Source organism: Camellia sinensis, chromosome 1, assembly GCF_055761805.1.
Source record: "Camellia sinensis isolate YWXY chromosome 1, ASM5576180v1, whole genome shotgun sequence".
Taxonomy (NCBI): domain Eukaryota; kingdom Viridiplantae; phylum Streptophyta; class Magnoliopsida; order Ericales; family Theaceae; genus Camellia; species Camellia sinensis.
In genome coordinates this window covers 233155722-233178535 of record NC_138961.1, presented here as the reverse complement: position 1 = coordinate 233178535, position 22814 = coordinate 233155722, and the positions used below count along the sequence as shown (strand labels likewise).

Here is a 22814-nt window from a genome sequence, read left to right as displayed (position 1 = left end):
TTTTGAGAATAATGGTGTTAGCATTTATTTGGGAACAATTTTTTATGGTTTTGGTTATCTTTCAGATGGTTTTTTAGTTTTGGATGTGGATGATTCTAGTATCAATAAAAATGCCAATGGCTCTATTTCTAATATTGCATCTTTTTGTGATAATGATTCTATGAGATGGCATGCTAGATTAGGCCACATAGGGCAAGACAGGATGACTAGATTGGCTAGAGAAGGTCTTTTAGGCCCACTCGCTAGAGTCACTTTGCCTACTTGTGAGCACTGTCTTGCTGGAAAGGCAACAAGAAAACCATTTGGGAAAGCCATAAGGGCATCTATCCCATTGCAACTTATTCATTCTGATATATGTGGACCAATGAATGTGAGGGCAAGGCATGGAGCCCCTTATTTCATCACATTTATAGATGATTGCACACGTTTTGGTCATGTCTATCTGATTTCTCACAAGTCAGAAGCATTGGATTGCTTTAGACGGTATGTTAATGAGGTTGAGAATCAATTAGACAAGAGCATTAAAGCTCTAAGGACTGACCGAGGACGTGAGTATCTATCTGAGCAATTTAAAGTGCTCTGTGAGGAAAAAGGAGTTATCAGGCAATTGACAATTCCTAGGACTCCGCAACAAAATGGTGTAGCGGAGAGAAGGAATCGCACATTGCTTGACATGGTTAGATCAATGATGGCGCAAGCTAATCTTCCAATTTCTTATTGGGGAGATGCTTTGTTGACTGCTGCCTACGTCCTTAACCGTGTGCCCTCCAAATCAGTTCCTTCCACCCCATATGAGATGTGGACTGGCAAAAAGCCTGATTTGGGCAATTTGCGGCCTTGGGGTTCGGCAGCTTACATACACAACGCTTCTCATAAGTTTGGGAAGTTGGGCCCTAGAGGAAAGAAGTGTATCTTCATTCGCTATAGTGAGCATTCTAAGGGCTATGTGTTTGTTGGGGAGCATCCGGATGGAAGTGTGACTGAAATTGAGTCGCGAGATGTGGATTTCCTAGAGGAGGATTTCCCTAGCAGAGGAGAGGTAACTAGAGAAGTGGAATTCTACGAGATGGAGGATCTACTTGAAGGCGCACCTAGTAGCTTAGTAGAGAATGAGGAAATAATTCCTCAAGCTCCTAGGGACAGTGGGAGCGATCTACCTACCCATGGATTAGATCCAATGGATGAGGATTCTCAACTACGTAGAAGCAAACGTGGAGATATACCCCGTCGTCGTTTTGAGATTGAAGGGGAAGCATTCATGATTGCTCCGAGTGATGAGATGGAGCCTAAGAATCTCAAAGAGGCTCTCTCATCCCCTGCTAGTAAAGAATGGAGTACTGCAATGGAAGAAGAAATAGAGTCTATGAAGAAAAATCATGTCTGGGACTTGGTTGATTTGCCGCTAGGGCGCAAGACTATTGGGAACAAATGGGTTCTCAAAATCAAGCGCAAGGCGGATGGTTCCATAGAAAGGTATAAGGCTCGCCTAGTGGCGAAAGGTTACACCCAACGAGAGGGTGTGGACTATGAGGAAACTTTTTCACCAGTTGTAAGGTTTGCCTCTATTCGCCTAATCCTGGCCATAGTAGCTCAGTTGGACTTAGAGCTATATCAGATGGACGTTAAAACTGCATTTCTCAATGGAGAATTGGATGAAGAGATCTATATGGATCAACCAGAAGGCTTTGTGGCAGTAGGTCAGGAGCGCAAAGTTTGCAAGCTTCAACGATCTATTTATGGCTTAAAGCAATCATCCAGACAGTGGAATCTGAGATTTCATCGAGCCATTGTTTCAAATGGGTTTACGATGATTGATGAAGATCACTGTGTGTACGTTAAGCGGTCCAAGGACATTTTTCTGATATTGTCATTATATGTAGATGACATATTATTGGCTGGAAATGACAAGGAGATGATTGTCGCCACTAAAATGTGGTTGTTCTCTACATTTGAAATGAAGGACATGGGTGAGGCGAGTTATGTGCTCGGTGTTAAGATCCTTAGGGATCGCTCTAGGAGACTTCTTGGTTTGTCTCAAGAGACTTACATTAAGACTATTCTAGAGCGGTTCCAGATGCAGAGCTGCAAACCCATTGACACTCCTGTTGCAAAAGGCGAGAGCCTAAGCCTTGATATGGGTCCTAAGACTCAAGAAGAAAATGAAAAGATGGCCCGTGTTCCCTATGCAAATGCTGTTGGAAGCTTGATGTATGCTATGATGTGTACACGTCCTGACATTTGTTATGCAGTCGGATTGGTGAGTCGTTACCAATCCAACCCAGGACCAGCTCATTGGAAAGCAGTTAAGAGGATATTACGATATCTTAGAGGAACTGCAGATTACACACTTTGCTACCAGAGTTCAGATCTACATCTAGTTGGCTATTGTGATGCTGACTGGGGAGGAGACCTAGATGAGCGTAAGTCTACTTCAGGATATGCTTTCATGCTTAGCGATGGTGCTATTTCTTGGAGCAGTAAGAAGCAATCCTGCATCGCCTTATCGACCATGGAGGCTGAGTTTGTGGCTTGTTCATCTGCCGTTCAGGAAGCCGTGTGGTTGAGGAGATTCCTTCAGCATTTGGATGTTGTCACACACACTTCAGATCCTGTGACTATCCATTGTGACAGCATGGCTGCACTCGCTTACGCTAAGGATCCTAAATACCATGGCAGAACCAAACACATTGATGTGAGGTTTAATTTTATCAGAGATATTTTGGCGCAGAAAGAAGTGATCCTGGAGCACATCCCTACAAGTCGCATGGTTGCGGACCCTTTGACTAAGCCCATTGCTAGAGATGCTTATCTTACTCATGTTAGGGCTTTAGGACTACGTAGGTGGTGATTTTTTATGTGTATTCAGTTGAACTCTTTTTTTGGGGATATTAATGCCATTAGTATTCATACTTGTTTCTATCACACATTTATGTTTACTACTTTTAGTAATGGTTTGTGAATTAGCATACACAAAACAATTAAATTGATGTTAGCAGGCAAGATTGGCTCACTCACACGAGCAATCGCCCTTAGCGCTGGGTAGCGAGTAAGGATGAGACTAGAAGCTAAAATTATCCACTAGCTATGTCGCCTTGGTTGGAGCCAAGATGAGGTCTTGTTAGAGACCGGCCATGGATATGAGAGTACCCACTTTTCCATGATATGTCTGTTATGGATAGCCAGATGCGAGATCTCATTTGATGCCTGAGAGGCGAGCAAATAGAGAATTCGAGTTAGACGCTAGGAAGCGACTCGTGCGCTTAAGAGCGACTAGACTAAGATCTGTATGGTGTGTGAGTTTAACATCACTCTTTAGAAGAGTAACTCCACTATAACATGCATTCATACTGCATGTGCTTATCGACCCGTTAGCGAGGTGAAAGAATGGATCCCTGCTTCTTCACCGTGTGAGTCCTAAAAGTCATTTTTTCCTAAATGACTTCACTTTGTGCCTTTTTGTGACCTTTGACTATGTCATAAGATGAGGAGTTGATGTTCAGCTACTTTGGTATGTTGCCTGCGGTCATGTATGATTCGGCTTTAAGGGACATTACTGGGAAAGCGGTCAATTTCAAATTGAATGATATGAGGGTGAAGGGAAGATCATCTAGTTCTACATCTCTGCTCTATATTCACTGTCGACAACTCACATCGCTCTTTATAGGATGCTGATTGGGTGTGAATATAATGCGGGACCTAGGAGAGTCAAACATGCTCTTTGAGGGATTAGAGATGTTTTTGGACTGATGTAGCTAGATGGGTCTGGGTACATGAGACACTATTTCTGTTCTTTTTGGGTTGATGTCTCTATGCTGACTCATGTTGAGTTTCTAGTATAGAGCTCCCACTTGCAGGTGTTCTCAGCGGTCGCACGGTGCATTGGCTAGTATGAGATTGTTCGTTTTTGGGGAGATTGAGATAGAGATGTGGCAGTGTCATGCCAACTCATGTGCGAGTGGGAGATGTTAGTAATGGGCGCCCATGTGGCATGACCATTTAAATTTAACATTTGATCCTTATCCAAATAGGTTTTGATTTTGAAATCAAACCTATTTAGGATAACCACTCTTGAAACAGACGTTATCAGTTTGAACTGATATAGATAGATATAATATATATTAGATATTATCTGTATCTTAACTGATATGGATAGATATTATAATATATTAAATATCTGATATGGTTATGGGTAATCTGAGAAAAAAAGGAAAAACAACGTAGTCTGTTTTTCTACCCACATTCTGACTCTCTTCCAAAAAACACAACGATCAAGTCTTTGACACTGTGGTTAGTGTGGGTGATATTCAATCTGTGATATCACTCCACTGCTGGGTTGGTTCATCAAGAAGTTTCCTGGAAGCACGTGATTTATCCAAGAAGGTTCTATCATCAAGAATCATGTGCGAGTGAGAGATGTTAGTAATGGGCGCCCATGTGGCATGAGTAATTCATTCTCTTCACTCCGACATTTTCATTCTATTCTCCGTCATATAGGCCTACAAAGATTGTAAACATGTCGGCTTTAGAATGTGAGAATACAACTGCAAATGTTGCTTTGAATCGGAGGATTTGTGCCGTCGCTTTTTGCTTTTTGAGATACAACAGGGGACCAACAACTTTGATGATGCTTTGGTCACTCTCATTAGCTACTTTGGTGATTATGAGGAGATGGTACTTGTCTACAAATATATGGTCAATGGAACACTCGGCCGAGCAACTCTACACGAATAGTGAAAGAGGAAATTGTAATTGTTAGGTTTTATTTCTTGGCAATCCCGTTTGACAAAACTCCTTTGAGTTGTATTTTTTTTCGCAATTTTTTATTTCAGTAAGACTATGAGTGTTTAGATGCGAATCCAACCCGAATTGTGCTTTTCAGAGAAGTTTGTGATGATAAAGCGTTCAAGATTGCCACTTCGCTGATTATGACGGGGATCGAGCTGCCCGGTCAGCTCGCGGGGGTCCAGGGGGCAGCGCCCCTTGGCTGGTCCGGGGCAGCGCCACGGCGGGGTTGAGGGGCAGTGCCCCCGAAGCAAAATGCAAAAATGCATTAAAAGTTGCCTGTCCGATCATGTTATATTTTTCCAGTTTTTCCAGTTTTGGCCTTCCCGCTCGAGCGGGGAAAGGGACGCTCGAGCGGGGATTGGAAGCTCTCAGCATCTCTGCAGTCGCCTGCAAAAGTACTGGATAGTGTGATTTGCCGCTCGAGCGGCCAAACTGACGCTCGAGCGTGGAGCCTGTATGAAATCACAGAATTTGAAGTCTCCGCTCGAGCGGGGAAAAGGGCGCTCGAGCGGACCGCGCGATCCCAGATTTCCAGATTTGATTAATGAGTTGGTTTTCTTCTGAAATTAGGATTGCTTTGGTTTTCTATAAATAATTGGTTTTCTCCCAACACTAGGGAAACTTCTCCAGATCTTATTTTTTGGATCTTAAGGTTTATATCTGGAGAGATTTTGCTAGTTTACTTTGATGTTTTTTGAGTTTTCAACTCATGATTTAAAGAGAGTACATCAAAGGTTTGTTTGTTATACACAAAAGAGAGAGTTGTTCTTCAGTTGTGAATTCTGAAGAGTTCGAGCCTGAAGCTTTGGTGGAATCCGGAGTGGCTCATCAGAAAGACAATTTCGTGGTGAAGATGGGGTTAGAAGAGGCACATAAAGGTTGGTTCAATTAGGCGTTGTGGATTCGCTAGGTAATTGAGAGTATACCTGTGTAATTCCTTTAATTCTTCTTAGTGGATTGTCTTGTGGCTGTTGCCCGTGGTTTTTTGATCACAGTTGGAGGTGTCCAATTGTGGTTTTTTCTACGTTAAATCGTTGTGTCTCTTTGTCTTGATTGTTTGATTGTTTGATTGGGATTGTTATATTCTGCTTAAAATTGATACATAATCACAAATCAACATCTAGGGGATTACTAGATTTTTCAGTAATGATTTTTCTCTCCTCGCTTGGGAGCAGAGGCTAAACATTTGTATTGGTACTGCTCATGGATTGGACTACCTTCATACAAATACGAAGCAAAGTGTCGTACACAGGGATAGGGATGTGAAGACCACAAACATTCTATTGGATGAGAATTTGATTGTTAAGATTTCAGATTTCAGGTTGTCCAAAATTAGTACTACAAACCACACCCACATTAGTACTAATATTAAAGGCAAGATCGGTTATTTGGATCTAGAGTATTTCTTGACTCATAAACTAATTAAAAAATCAGATGTGTATGCCTTTGGCGTGGTGTTGTTTGAGGTGCTATGTGAAAAGCCACCAGTAGATACTGGAGTTGAGGAGGAGCAATGTAGTTTAATCTTATGGATTAAAAACTGTGTAAAAAACAAAATACTTGATCATATCAGGATATATAGAGTTAATGGTCGCGGTATAATGTTATTAGGAATATCAAGTAACATGTATCAAAATCAAATATTGTGATTGTAAATTTTTCAAGAACACTAGTAATCTCTTTTTCAAAACTTAGTGATACGTGCTCTTGGATTATTTTAATCAATGTTGTGACATGTAAAAATATGTTTTGCTTAGTGTATGAATAAAGAAAAATTAATGTCAATAAAGAAAAAATTAGCCCTTTTGAGGTTTGTAGAAAGTTTAACATTCATCTTTTTGACGAAAATTATAAATGCATCAATGTCTTGAGTGGTCCAAATGTACATTTGTTTTAATCACAATGTGAAGACAAACGACATACAATTTGATGATAAATGGGTGGCTTAGGTTTCAGATTTTGAATTGTCAAAAAAATCCGAATAACATGTCTAATGCCCACATCTGTACCATGGTGTAGGACAATATACGGTATTTGAATCCAGATTATTATGACGTCAAAAGTTGATAGAGAAATTTCAGATGTACTCGTTTGGAGTGGCGTTTTTTTGTTTTTGTTTTTGATGGGATGGCTTGTTTGAAATGTTGTGTGCTAGGCCTCTACTAAATAAGATGCTAGATAAAGATGGAAATGATGTGGGGGGGGGGGGGGGGGGGGGGGGAATTATTGGATAGGTACACCGTCATGTGTTCTTTGTAATTCATAAGATAATTTTTTACTACACAGGGATCAAGTTAGCTTAGCTGCGTGGGCTCGACCATGTCATCAGACGGGTTCATCGTTTGATCAGATCGTTGATTCATTTTTTAATGGTAAGATTGCTCTTAACTGTTTGAAGAAATTTTGGGAGATTGCACTAAGTTGCTCGTTTGCGTGATGTGATGTGAACCCCTGAATTTGCGTTGGAGTTACACGAGAGTGCGGAGGAGGGAATCCAACCTGATGGGTCTCACAAAAAATTTGAGGACGAAAATGCCCTTTTGTTCAACGATGGAATTGAGATGATTGAGAATAGTGGTGGACAGGTGTCAAACAGTGGGATGACAATGACAAACAATAGTGGCACGAGAAGCGTTTAGACGGTGTTTGGCATATAGCTAGAAAAGGTTACAATATTTTATTAGGATTGGCTTCTCTCTAGTTACGAGAGAAGTTCGGCATTGCTGGGCTTTAATCTGGCCTCATATTGGTAATTTAAATTATTCAATATATAAAATTTATTGAAAATATTATTTGTGTAAAAAATTATATTGATTAGATATCGATAATTACTTGATCAGATCGTATTTTCAAAATAATTTTAAAATATAATTTGTGAAGTAAATTGCGATAAAAATACGATCTGATCAAGTGGTTATCAATATCCAATTAACATAATTTTTTGTAAGAACGTACTTAATGGGTTTTACACATTGAAAATTTTGAATTTTCAACTTGAGTCTGGGTTAGAACTCACTAATACCGAACTCTCCTCTTCAGTAATTAGAGAGGGGCCAGGTCTATTTTATTATTATTATTAATTGATTATGTCACATGCATATGGGTGATGACTTATGCCTAGTTTGGGGATAAATTTTTTTGACTAAAATAATTAAAAAGTTATAATGTCACATTATATATTAATTAATCATTTTTTTCTTATAATTATCTATTTAATTAAAAAAAATTATCTCAAGTACATCAATTTTTTTCATCTCATGTTAAAGGCACGTTGAGTTTTTTAGACCTAGAATATTTCTTGCTAACCAAAAAGTCGGATGTATATGCCTTTCACGTGGTGTTGTTGGAGGTGTTATGTGCAAGGCCACTGATGGAAACAGGAGTTGAGGAGGAGCAATGCAGTCTAGCCTTATGGGCTAAAAACTCTGAAAAATGAAACACTTGATCAGATTATTGATCCCTTTTTAAGAGGGAAAATATTGTCCTATTGTATGAAAAAATTTGCAAAAATTGCTAACAAGTGTTTGCATACTCAACCAAAAGAAAGGCCTATGATGGCTGAAGTGGTCGAGAGTCTCGAGCACGTGTTCGCATTACACAGCAATGTACGTTGGTAAAAGGAAACCACCAAGGCGATTTTATCTGTAGCAAGTGTAGTAGTTAAAGATTTTGATCTTAGACAAAGGTCGAGGAAGGATCATGGTTCCAAGAATGGACAGTCATGGCGGTCTTGGAGGGATCATGTCTAAATCGCGACATCAGGATATGTAACGTTAATGGTCACGATGTAATGTTACTAAGAATATCGAGTGATATGTATCAAAATCAAATAATGTAATTGTGAATTTTTTAAAAATATTACTAACCTCTTTTATAAAACTCAATGAGACATGTTTTTGGATTATTTGTCAATGTTATGACATGTAAAAATATGTTTTGCCTATTGAATGAATAAACCTTTGAGGTTTGTAGAAGTTCAACCTTCATCTTTTTGAGGAAAATTATAAATGCATCAATATCTTGGGTGGTCCAAATGTACATTTTTTTTAATTGCAATGTGTAGACAAACAACATAGTATTGGATGATAAATGGGTGGCTAAGTTTCAGATTTCGGATTATGAAAACTAAATCTGAATATGTCCAATGCCCACATCCGCAGCATGGTGAAGGGTAGTATGGGATATTTGGATTCAGAATATTATGACTTCAAAAGTTGACAGAGAAATTTGATGGGTACTTCTTTGGAGTGGTGTTTTTTATTTTTTATTTTATTTTTTTAATTTTTTGATGGAATGGTTTGGAGCAGTGTGTTGTTTGAAATGGTGTGTGCTAAGCCTCCACTAAATAAGATGCTAGACGATGATGAAAAAAAAATATTATTGAAAGAATTCGTGGTCACATAATTTTCTTAATTTATATGATAATTTCTGATCCGACAGAAATCAAGTTAACTTGGCTGTGTGGGCTGGACTGTGTCATCAGAAGGGATTATCGCTTGATCAGATCCATTTTTGAACGGTAAGATTGCTCCTGCGTGTTTGAAGATATTTTGGGAGATTGCAATGAGTTGTTGTTTCCATGATAAGGGGATCGAACGGCTCTCGATGAATAATGTGGTACGAACCCTAGATTTGCATTGGAGTTACAGGAGAGCGCGGATGAGGGAATCAAACCTGATTGTGCTCACAAAGAATTTGAGGACGAAAATGCCCTTTTGTTCAATGATGAATTGAGATGATTGAGAATAATGGTGGACAGGTGTCGAACAGTGAGATGACAATGACGAGCAATAATGGCACGAGGAGTATTTTAGACAGTGTTTGGCGTATAGGTATAGCTAGAAAGGTTACAATATTTTATTATGAGTAATAATATAGAGGAGGAGTTTACTATAAGTCTCATTTTTATAATTTACATAATTTATTTTATTAAGTATTTTGTATATTTTATTTAATTTTTTTTTAAATCGATTCGATAATTATAATTAGTTTATTTTATTGCGTTTATCATTAAAAAAATGTATGGTTTATTTTTTTGTCATTCATTTTTTTTTTAAAAAAAATGCAGTAAATTGAATTAGTTATAATTATCGAATTGACCTAATTTTTGTGTGTAGACAAAATACACAAAGTATGCGACAAAATGAACTGTTTGTATTATCGAAATGAGACCCGTGATATATCTCATTAGCCTGAACAGCATCCTCTAGTCTAAAGTTTGGATTGGAGGGGATCGTCCTTCTACCACAAGCTTATCCTTATCAACTTAGAAATTAATCTCTACCACATCTTACATGAATCTTACACTACATAAATTAATCTCCAAACTTTCTATTTATTATTGTTGTTAATTGATTATGTCACATGCATGTTAGTGATGACTTACGCCTTGTTTGAGGAGAAATTTTTGTAACTAAAATAGTTAAAAAAGTTATAATGTCACATTTTACATATTAGTTAATCATTTTTTTCTTACAATTATCTATTTAATTAAAAATTATTTTAGATATACTAATTTTTTTTATCTCATACAAAAATTAAAAAATGACTAAACAAAGTTTCCAGAAATTTCAATGCCTACCCAAAGAGTAATCAATAACCATGCATTCATGCTGTTTCGCAAGAAAGCAAAATAAAATAAACAAGTTATAATTATCAGATTTTTTTTTTTATAAATAATATACATAAATAATTTTACAAAATAAATAATTTAAATTATTGAAACAGAATCTATGATAAGTCCAATGAGCCCGAATAACACTATCTAGTTCAGATCATGGATTAGAAGCAATCCCAATAATCTTATAACATTTCCCGAATGATTAAAAAAGATTTAGATCATAATCTATTAATTTACAACCGTGCTGGGACCCCCAGTGGGGTGACCCCCAGCACCCCCCCAGTCCACATGGGGCATTGTGATTGGCAGATAGGAAAAAAAAAAAAAAAAATTTCCAGCCAATAAGAAAACACTGGGGTCATGGGGGTTTGAAAAATTGGGGGTCCAAATCATTTTTGATTAATTTATATGAAACACCCGTGAGACCCACATAAAAAATCACAATAACTTGTTTATGCCTTTGCCACACATGTCACAAGAACTAATCTTGCATCCAAAATTATTTCCCCTTTCCGTTTTCTTTTACCTTGGTGATATCTAGTGTCCTTGGGTTGTTCATGTAACTTGTACAACACTAGTTCATTTCTTCTTGTTTTCTGGCTACAACAAATGAAGATGCTTCCTCATTATTGCAAGAAGGAGCCACAATGCAGATGCCCAGTTGTGATCAGCTTTTTTCTTATGTTTAGGTTTTGAAAATGTGGTAATGTTTGTTGTTTCATAAAAAAAAATATATTTCAAATAAATTTCCTACAATATGCAATACTTTTTTAAAAGAACTATCACGTTAAGTTTATATATATTAAAAAAATAAAAATATTATTTGTTTTTATAGCACTACACTCTAGGAAATTACACTTTTGCCGACCAAAAATTTAGTCGGTAAATGTTTTCCGCGACTAAATTTTTTGGTCGCCATTTTGGTAACTAATGGAGGGTCGGGAAAAGTAATTAGCGACTAAAAGTTTTTTTAGTCGGGAAAATATTCTATGTGCCAACTAAATTTTTAGTCACTAAATATATATTTACTGCGACTAAATCATTTTGTAGCTAAAACACTTTAGTCACCAAAATGATATTTTCCCGACTAAATATGTTAGTCGCTAATTGTATCATTCCCCAACCAAACATGTTAGTTGCCAAAAATAACATTCCCTGACCAAATCTATTAGTCGCCAAAAGTAATGTTTGCGCCACTAAAACTTTAATCAACAATGGACCTATTCGCGATCAAACTCTTTGGTTGCCAAAATTAATAATTTTACCAACTAATTATTTAGTCGCCAGATGTACCATTTTGCCTACCAACATTTTGGTCCACCAAATATCAGGTGGTCATACACCGACTAACAAGTTTAGTCAGCAAAAGTATTACTTATCTTTCCCGACTAATCATTTGGTCGCCAAAAGAGGAAAAATAAAACCAATTTTTGATCGCCAATTCAATTCTTTTTGCTTATCAAAATATAATAATCCATCAAATCCATTCAATATAACCTGTAATTTACAAGAATTATTCAAACCAACAAAATCAACTGAATCATGAACATCCAATAATTTACATAAATCATCAAATCCTTAATCTGTTTAATTAAAATCATCAACTATTATAAGTTTTCATCCACAAGTAATTCCAAACTACATAATCGTCCAATTAAAAGTCATATAATCTATATAATCATCCAATTCACATCCATTTAGCATAAAAATTTAAAACATAACAAGTATTTATTATTATGTTTTAAATTTTTATCCATGAGCATCTATCCAAAAATATAACTAGTCTATCCAAATATTTTTCATACACATCTATCCAAAAATGTATAATCCTTGAAAAAATGTAACAAGTGCCAGCTAGTCCAGTACAATTTAGTTTCGTGCACGAGTTCATCCATCTGTACCAAAGAAAAAGAGAAATATTGTCAGGTAATTTTCTTATGAAAATATTTGCACATCAAATGATTATAAAATTGCACAAAAAATGAAAAATGAAAAATGTTAGTGAAAAGTAAAGATAACATGAACAAATTAAATAATTATTAATACCATTTTGTAAATAAAACAACAGCATTCATATGTATATATCCAATCAACATTACAATTCTATCAATATCATCATTTCCAATGTTGTTTATCATTTAGTTTTAATACCCAACCGCATTGGCCTCACCTCCGAAAGTTTTCATTTGTGGTCTTTTACTCAAATAAGGCTTCTTTTTATTATTCTTTACTGAAATGTCTATTTTTGTTACTATTTCAGGAACTAAGTGGAAAAGGTGGTGTTTTGTTGCTCTCACCAGTTTGTTTAATCTAGGCCAATGTGACTATGATGATCTCAGGGCTGTTTGGGAGCTGTTTCCAATTTTCGCCCCTATACGGCTCGTTTTTACCTTTTTTCTCTCACATTTTTTTGGTCTAAATCTCTAACCGTGTGTAATATCAATGCGCCGCTTGCTCTCACAAGTTTGTTTAATTGAGGCCGAAGTGACCGTTATGATCTTGGGGCGGTTTGGGGGCTATTTCCAATTTTCGCCCCCAAACAGCCCATTTTCACCTTTTTCTCACTTTTTTTTTTGGTCTAAATCTCTAACCGTATGGCCTATCAAGGCGCCGCTTTCTCTCACAAGTTTGTTTAATTGAGGCGGAGGTGACCATTGTGATCTCGGGACGGTTTGGGGGTTGTTTCCAATTTTTGCTCCCGAACGGTCCCGTTTTTGCCTTTTTCTCTAACATTTTTTTGTCTAAATCTCTAACCGTGTATCCAATTGATGTGCCGCTTGCTCTTACAAGTTTTTTAATCTAGGCTGAGATGACCGTTATGATCTCGGGGCGGTTTGGGGGCTGCTTCCAATTTTCGCCCCCAAACTGTTTTCACCTTTTTCTCTTCACATTTTTGTCTAAATCTCTAACCGTGTGTTCTATCGATGCGGCGCTTGCTCTCACAAGTTTTTTTAATCTAGGCCGAGGTGACCGTTATGATCTCGGGGCTGTTTCCAATGTTCGCCCCCAAACGGCCTGTTTTTGCCTTTTTCTGTCACATTTTTTTGTCTAAATCTCTAACCATGCGTCCTATCGACATGTCACTTGCTCTTACAAGTTTGTTTAATCTATTCCGAGGTGACTGATAGTCTCGGGGCTGTTTCCAATTTTTCCCCCAAACGGCCTGTGTTCGCCTTTTTCTCACATTTTTTTGATTACCAATATAACAGTGCTCAACTGAAAGTACGCACAAACATGTTCTAGAAACTCTTACAGTGATCCTATCCTAAAATGATTTGGGTGCCCATTCAGCCAACCTCTAAAAGAGTAGATATGTTTTCCCAAGCACTCAAGAAGAGAATTACAGGAATAAGACTGTGGATTCAGTTTCAGGAATGCTATACCTAGCGGTCACAAAGAACAGTCTGTTTGGATTTTCACTGGAACCAAATAAAGATAACATATACACTCCTAAGCTCAGTACAAAAACCCAACATGGTATGGACCCATTTCAAGAACTTAGAAAATTGACTGATAGTTTACGGCTTACACAGTCATCATGTTTATAGTTTTCTAGCCTGGTAAGTATTAAGAATTTAGTCAGAAGGTTAGCTCTGTTTCAAAAACATAACTACAAGAGGCCCAACTCATAACCAACTTCATGGTGGTTTCTGCTGAAACACAACACCCAATTCATAAAAAACATCATGTCGGTTTGTAAGGAAACAAAGATTGCATTATAAAGTGGACCAAACCTGGCCACTTTGGAAAATTCTCAAATAGTTCCCAAAGCAAGGAAAACAAACAGCATATGCACCATGTTCATAATGTGGTGATCGAGATAAACGGTGAAACCACAGTTCGTGAAAATAAGCAACAACACCTTTAGTTGATCCAGAAGAAAGGACAAGTATCTCTCCCTCAACTCTCTGGCATCACTTTTCAAAATACCTGTACCTGGAAAAGATAGCAGGAAAATAATTTACTACAGGGAAAAAAAAAATAAAAAATAAAAAATAAATAAATAAAGACGTAAACAAGAAAGGTTCTGCAAATACACAAAAACAACCATGCTGATAACCCATTACCAAAAACCAGAAAAACAAATGTAGACTACTTGTTTATATAAGCAAATCATCCAAGAAGAGAATTACACCATATTAATTTAAGCATCTATCAGTCGTTCAATAATCAGTTACCAATGTCAAAAGGAAGGAATTGCTAGAACCTTTTTCAAAATAATAACTTGAAATTGTTATAAGAGTGGGTGCTCGTAGCATTTTTTGGAATGTATTCAGTTCAATAAATAAGTAAATACCATCTCAATAACACCCAGGTAGCTGCCACGTGTATGCTTGGATTTTGCCCACTGGAGTCATCAGCCGTAAAAGCACGAACGTTCATTTCATATATGTAAGAGAAATTGATAGAGAGAAAAATACAGAGAGAATAATTGTATCTATTGATTGATTTATTGATTGTATTATATGTACATTATATAGGAGATGTGAAGTGGAGGTGGAGTGGTGGAGTAGGTGGTAGTGGTGTAGTGGGTTAGGTTTAGTGGAGTAGGTGAGGTGGTAGTGGTGTAGTGGGTTAGGTTTAGTGGAGTAGGTTTAACAGCCCCCCTCAAACTCAAGGAGGTTAGACACAAACCAACTTGAGTTTGGAGAGAGTAACAAAACAGGAAAGTAAACTAATAAATAAAATAAAACAGGATAGGAGACACGGTATGGTCGTGTCAGACCGTTGTAAGAGACACGGTATGGTCGTGTCGGACCGTTGTAGCAGACAGTTTACGGGGTCATGTCGGACCGTTGTAGCAGAACAGTTTACGAGGTCATGCCGGACCGATGTAGCAGGACAGTTTACGGGGTCATGTCGGACCGTTGTAGCAGATACTGTGTGGTCGTGTCAGACCGATGTAGAAGACAGTTTATGGGGTCATGTCGGACCGGTGTAGAAGACAGTTTACGGGGTCATGTCGGACCGTTGTAGAAAATTGTGGGATGTAGAAGACAGTTTATAGGGTCATGTCGGACCGGTGTAGAAGACAGTTTACGGGGTCATGTCGGACCGTTGTAAAAGCTGACCGGAATCAATGTCGGGACAGTTTACGGGGTCATGTCGGACCAATGTAGCAGACACTGTGTGGTCGTGTCAGACCGTTGTAGAAGACAGTTTATGGGGTCATGTCGGACCGTTGTAGAAGGTTGTGGTGGTGCACCAAGGGGGCGACTTAGGGAGTGCGCCATGAGCGACTTATACATGATACTGTGTATAACCCCCCCTCAAACTCAAATAGGTGTGAAGATAGAAACCTATTGGAGGTTGAAACAAAGGGATTGATAAAGCTGACCGGTGTAAAAGACACTGTATGAGTGTGTATATAGGCTGCCCAAAAGATATACATGGATATAGATATCGAGCCCTCAAAAGTCGTGCCTTCAAAAAGTGTGCCCAATCTTTCAAAAAGGCGTGCCATCAAAAGGCGTGCCCAATCCATAAAAAGGTGTGCCATCAAAAGGCGTGTCATCAAAAGGCGCGCCCAATTTGTCGTCGAGCGCCGAGCGGCGCATGATGCGCGTGTCTGCCTTGGCTTGCGCGCCCGTTTTGTCGTCTGGCGTCAAGTGGCGCGCGATGCGCGTGTCTGCCTCGGCTATTTAACCAAGACGGAGCCTGAGGCCGAGGCAGAGGCTGAGACAAAAAATCCTGCGAAAATCCTCTGAAAAACTCTTCCGTTTCTGAGAGAGAGACTCGGTAACACTCTGTGGCCCAGAAAATGGCTTCGTCGTCCCGTGGTCTGCTCACTCTCTTTCCCGACCTCAACGAGGCAACAAGAGAGATAACTGGTGCGGTGGCCAGTGAACCTCAACCAAACACCTCTGGTTTTGCTCCGTTGAACTTTCCGATGCGGTCTGTGGAGCAAAAAATGGCAGTGCAAACTGATATTGAGGCCAATCAGTATACTTTGAAGTCATGTGTGGAAACCATGACGGCGGTCACAAACTTGTCGCACCGGCTGCAGAGTAGGACAAATGAGGTGCAGCAATTAAACGCTCAACTGGCTCTGCTCCAGCGCATGTATAAGGATGCGCAAGCAGAGATAAGTGTGCTAAAGGCGGAAAACAAGGAGCTGAAGCGGAAGGCCACCGTGATGTTCCGATTTGGAGGGCCGCCATATGCTGCAGTGGAGGAGCATGGAGTAGTGATCGTGCCCAGTGGAGTGGAAAACACGGAGGCATCACCGTCAAGGGCCGCCCAGGACGGAGGCAAGAAGAAAAGACCGGCGGCAGAGTAGAGAAGGGATAAGGAAAAAAAAGTCCCGCCTGTGGGTGGGTGCGTGAGTGATTTTTTTTTTTTTTTTTTGTGTAAAATTGTGACTGGGGTTGATCCCTGAGATGAATAAAATATGGGTTGTTGTGCAAACTCGAATGGGAGGTGTGGTTCAAGGGTGTTGGAGCAGAAAAAGCAATGGGTTCGGAGTGTTAAAATAATGCAATCTTGAAATCTTGAAATTTGAAAATTTTGATTTTGAAATTTTGAAGCCACACTCGCACTGATGTAGCAGATGTGTATTGCCAGTGGTGTGCCGTGTTGTATTAGAATATTTTTCTTTATCAATCTTCCCGCCTATGCAAGACAAGTTGATTGAAAGTGGTGGGAAGAAAAAGTGAAAAGAAATGATGGGTGATAAAATAAAATATAAAATCAGTGGGATGGTGAGTTGGTGGAAGAAAAGTTTAAAAATAAATGGGTGGAAATATTAAAATAAAGGTGGATGTTTGGTGTTTGGAGCTTTAACAGCCTGTGGAGCATGGTTTAGAGAAGAGAAACCCACCCAACTTCTCTCTCTCGGGTTGGTTCTCCACACACAACACACAGCAGTTCATACACACACACACCACCAACTTCATCTTCTCACAGCACACACGGCTATCACACACCAGATACACAGCAGACACACATGCAAGAGATATTGCAGCAGAGGGCTTAGATTTGTTGCCAGATTTTGATGTGCAGATCCAGAATGGTCCGGAGATCTATCATGTAAGATAGGGTTTTTGAGGGTTTGATCATCGAATGAGATTTGGGTTACGGTCAGTTCGAGGGAGCTGGTGTGAGTGAAGCCGAACTCGTCCAAGGGGATGGTGGAGCGACTGTCCGACCGGATCTCGGAGAATCAGATTTCGGCAACGGTGGTTGTGATGAGGAAGAAGAGGACACAGATGAGGGATCCAAGGGAAGCCATTGTTGCAAGCAGACAGATGATTCAACTCTCTCTCTCTCGCTCTTCGCTCTTAATTTGATTGAATGAGATGAGAGCCTAGCTAGGCTACCAACGACTGGAATTAACACAGCATTTGGGTGTGATCACCTTTGAGACTGTATATACAGAAGAGAGGGGTTGAGGTCCGGCGGGCGGGTAAGACGAGGCTGCCGCCCGCCGGTGAAACAAAATTATTAGATTCTTAACCTTGCTCTGATACCATGTAAGAGAAATTGATAGAGAGAAAAATACAGAGAGAATAATTGTATCTATTGATTGATTTATTGATTGTATTATATGTACATTATATAGGAGATGTGAAGTGGAGGTGGAGTGGTGGAGTAGGTGGAGTGGTGGAGTAGGTGAAGTGGAGGTGGTAGTGGTGTAGTGGGTTAGGTTTAGTGGAGTAGGTGAGGTGGTAGTGGTGTAGTGGGTTAGGTTTAGTGGAGTAGGTTTATATAACAAGATCTTTCTGCAAAGAGAATAGCAAAAAAGGCAAAGATTACAAAGAAGCACTTAGGTAATTTGTTAAAATAATTAAGACACCCAGCACAAAAATGTTCTATCATGCAACTCAGAACTCATCATTATAAATTTACCTACAATCTGTAATACATCTACTCCTCCATTAGCTAGTAAGCAAGCTATCATGATTTGAGGACCATCATATGCAGAATAAACGGTAAACCAAACATGTGAGTAAAATTTCTATTTTCCTATGCTAACAGTCCAAAACCTGAAAAATGAATAAGAATTCAGCAATCCAACCTTCAACACAAGTTCAGTAATACATGGATAGACATGTTAGGCAGAGAGCCATCAGGGGAAGGGGGTGGAGGGGAAGCATACTAGTATTTTCCTAATAGACATATGAGTGAAATTAATTTCCTTTACATTTAACAAAAGAAATGGGTGGCTCAGACTACAAACATCAATGAGACCATTTGAACGATATTCCCATCATCAAGATATTTGAAGGATCAACAAAAACACTTCAGTAGCACTTAACATGCGGGACTATTTTCATACTTTGTATTGTAAGTCTTCCATTGTTTGATACTTTATTTTTTTATTGTTAAAAAGAAAAATTATAGAGGCAAGATTGAACTTAGTGTTTATCAGTAACAACAATATATAGGGAGTGGGTGACAGGGGAGGTGAGGAGGAGGAGGGAGGGAGTTGGCAGATGGTGACAGGAGAAGTGCGTGGTTTAGGGTTAGGATTTTTTCCCTCTCATTTTGTCTTTCTGGATAAAAATGGAAGGTGGACGACTAACAGACCTAGTGAGAGGGGCAATCTTTGATTTCTGCAGAAGTAGACTACTAGGAGAGCTGACCAAGAAGGACATCAATCTAAAAGTAGCAAATAAGAGGTGCTAAATTTTGTTATATAACTTTCTAAACACAATGAAGTGTCATTTATTCCCTTAAATACTAATGAACAAATCTAAATCGTTGAGTAATATCTACCTGTTACGGCAAGAACAACCCCAACATTGTCACTTGAATAGCTTACGCCCCCATTCTTTCTGGGGCTCTCAGCCCATAATGAGAATATCTGCAGGAGAAAATTGGTTGCCAATGATACCTAATGAGAAAATTAGAGGCAAAAAGAAGAAATCACTCTGGTCAATGTATAGGTAGTAAAAAAACACTAGCACAAATAATTACTTTGAAGATGACGCTAATATAGCCTCTACTTGGCATTATTAAGATTTAGAGAAAGGTAATAACTCTTGACAATTATTGATTTTGACGTGCATGACATAAGGTCCAATTAACAGTTCACTAATTTTTTTTTTTAAAAAAAATGAAAGCAAGCAAGAAAGAAAACATTACATACTATATTAATCAACCTCATATTATTCATTATCTTTCTTCCATGCAACGTGACTTTTCATAGTTTTAAAAAATTAAGTTATCAATCATCATGCATAGGAAGTCCACTATAAAAATAGTCTTTACTAGAAATTTGAAGAAGTTCAGAACCAAGATAGAAGATACCAATATGATATCTGTTTAGATTTTAGTAAGCACTAAAACTATTGTCCCCTAAGTTCTAAGTTGAAGCAAGGTGCTAAATATGAAATGGCATCAAAATGGAAATGAGAAAAATGAAAATAGGTGACGGGGTAAAGAAAAACAAGGTCAAAATAACCATTACTGAAGGGCAAAGAAAAGAAACGATGAACAATAATTTGCCTTACATTTTCGAATGCTGAGTCAAGTAAGCCATGGATGACATTCTATTATTATACGTAAGCTTCAATCCTATATTAGTAGAAATGTTGACCTTTGCGGTATGCAAAACAAGAAAGAGAACACGTAACACAATCAACTCCAAGACTATTTAAGACAGGGGCATGCTCATATAAATCAAATAGTTACGAGAAAAATTCTAATTAAGATATTGTTCACAACACGGGTCATCCACTTGAGTTTTAGCTCATAATATGAATTGGCTTCATAGTCCCCACTTATACCCCTACATACTTTCAATTGAGACTCAACATGTAAGCACGTGCCAGTGTCACAGTGATAGGGTCATTACAAACTTCCCCCATTCATTCCCTAGCATCCTCGCATTTAACCTCAGCAGATGTGCAACAAATATTTGCGATCATATGCGATGATCCACTATTTACATCATGACATAAACTTTGAGGCAATGTGATATTGATGGCATGAAGTTAATTGTCGAGGCAACAGATATTTTGAATATCTTGTTAATTTTAGAGGCAATGTGATATTGATTGCATGAACTTAATTGTAGTTGTGATGGTGCAAAATTAAAGACCATGATTCTGTAATACATTTTCAAATATTTTAGTTGAATAGATGCGATGTGAGAGAAAAAATGATTGATTAATGTGTAGAAGAAAGAAAAATGATTTTAGATTTTTTTTTTTTTTAAATTTTTCAACCAAAGAAATTTTTGAAATTTTTTCTCGAAAATTATCTCTCAAAAGACAAACCAAACAAGGCTAAAATCTTTTAGAGTGATTTTTCCTAAATGATTTTTTGTATGACTGAAAGTTAATTTTATAAAAATTGAAAGCACAATAATTAAAAATTGATAATACAACAGCCATACCAAAAAACCCTCTAAGATCTCGACTCAAAAATTAGACTCCTCTTATCAATTTAATTCAGTGGTGGTTTTTATTTATTTTTTTATTTTAACAATATTACAAACCTATATTTTACACCCACAAATATATCTATAATGATGTGATAAGGGTGGCGAGTCCCATATTATTAAGCCTGTAACCAATCAAAAATGAACACATATCAAATTAAATCATTGTAAGTGAAATCAATATCCATTTGTAGTTGCAGTGAAAAAATTCTAACCAGAAAACATATGTATGAAGTAAACTAATAAGAAATGCATTGTGTAATCCCTAGGGTGTACAACATTCCAAGATCCATACTGTAAAACACATCCTTCGAATATTTAGTGCAGAAAAAATAGAACTTCGTGAAATTTCTACTGGAAAAGGAGACATCATTTCAGTCTAAAAGGTACATTCATACAGGTGTAGAGGCAAAAACATTTTCCCTCCACAAGTTAAGCAAATTCTGAGCCTCTTAAGTAACTGGCAGTCAATGAAGTACACTGGTGAAGGCTCAAGCAGTAAGAACCACCAAACAAAAACAATCACAGTTAAATAGGTAATACAAGGGACACCATCACACTTAAATAGGTAATACATGATGAACCTCACACCTTCCCCTAGTGGCCAATCTACAAAATTTTCATCACGGGGATGGGAAGGGGTATATACATGCTTGCTAGCATCTAAAATCTCACAAACTATCATCTCCCTCAACAAATGCTTGCAATTTCAGTCCTATTTTAATTTCCTTAAACTATTGTCCCCTAAAACAAATGCCTGTAATTCGCCCAAGAAGAAGAGACCATATTTAGATAAACAAAATTTGAAACAACAAGTCATTTAATTCAATTCTTGTGCTAACAACCAATATTTCAATAAATTTGATGAGAATGTTGAAATAAACAAGGACAAATTGATTCAAGTAAAAGAAATAATAAACATTAAATTTAATGATTGCATTTCATAGTCAAGTATTACCAAAAAGATGATGCCGAAAAAGCTACTCATCTGCATGTACTCATAAACCAAAAGTTTTTGAGAAATCAACACAAAATTTGGATGGCATGTTTTGAGCTTGAATTTGGGATTTATGTGTAGAAATCAAACCCTAGAAGTTTCGAAATCAAACTACAACAACCAAACCAATTTCATAAATCAACATGAAATTAAACCGAATCAAGCATATAAAACCCTAAAGCAACAATCAGAAAGGGGGAAATAGGGGAAAGGAGAGAGAGAGAGAGAGAGAGAGAGACTCGGAGCGAGAGAGCTCGAACGAGAGAGAGAGACACACAGAGATAGACCGAGAGCGAGAGAGTGAGCGCGCGCGAGAGAGAGAGAGATAGACACACACAGACAGACCGAGAGCGTGAGAGCGAGCGCGAGAGAGAGAGAGAGAGACACACAGAGAGACAGACCGACACCGCGCTCGAGAGAGAGAGAGAGAGAACCTGTGATCTGCAGCTGTGGCGGTGGTGATTTGCGGCAGTGGCCGTGGCGATGTGCTCCATACGGTGGGCTGCGGACAGGTGCTTTCTGTGAGGTTTGGCGGTGAAGGACAGTCTGTGTGAGAGGTTTGAACTTCTGGTCTGGCAATTTGAAACCGATGGGGACCCGACCCTCAATTGAGCGGGTTTCTTTTACAAAATATCCCGACAAAATGGGGATGGTGTTTAAAAATCAATTCCAAATAAGATTCAGGCCGGGGACGGGAATAAGTGTCCCAGCCCTGTACCTAGCCCGTCCCCGTCCCCGATCCCCGGCCCGATTTATTCCGATGTTAAATTACCATTTTACCCCTATATATATATAAACAGAAGATAGCCTGCTCTCTCACTCCATTTCACTGATACAAGCCCCTCTTCCTCTTTTTCTCTCTCTCTCGGCCCTACAACTCTCTCTCTCTTCTCCCTTACAAACCCACTTCTCTATCTCTCTCTTTTCCCTCTACTCTCTCTTCCGATGCCGTTGTCCGACGTCGACTCGATCCTCCGACGTCGTTGCCTCTTCCGACGCCCCTACCTCCTTCGACGCCACTATCA

The 22814-nt window shown here is 38.4% G+C and overlaps 1 protein-coding gene across 6 annotated transcripts; it reads right to left on the bottom strand.

Annotated features, from left to right (window-relative positions):
* Nucleotides 1-11941: 11941 nt before the first annotated feature.
* LOC145804355 (uncharacterized) lies at nt 11942-22377 on the bottom strand. Of its 6 annotated transcripts, none has more exons than XM_082898047.1 (4): nt 21751-22377; nt 19124-19241; nt 14268-14341; nt 11942-12300 (listed from the first exon to the last, which is right to left on the bottom strand). In XM_082898047.1, the coding sequence occupies exons 1-4, from the start codon at nt 21784-21786 to the stop codon at nt 12205-12207; spliced, it is 324 nt and encodes a 107-aa protein (XP_082754173.1). In that variant the 5' UTR covers nt 21787-22377; the 3' UTR covers nt 11942-12204. The 6 variants fall into 6 exon arrangements, with proteins under 6 accessions (XP_082754173.1, XP_082754166.1, XP_082754168.1 ...); XM_082898040.1 differs by having other exon boundaries at nt 14140-14341; nt 22224-22377; XM_082898042.1 differs by having other exon boundaries at nt 22224-22377.
* Between the last annotated feature and the right edge of the window lie 437 nt (nt 22378-22814).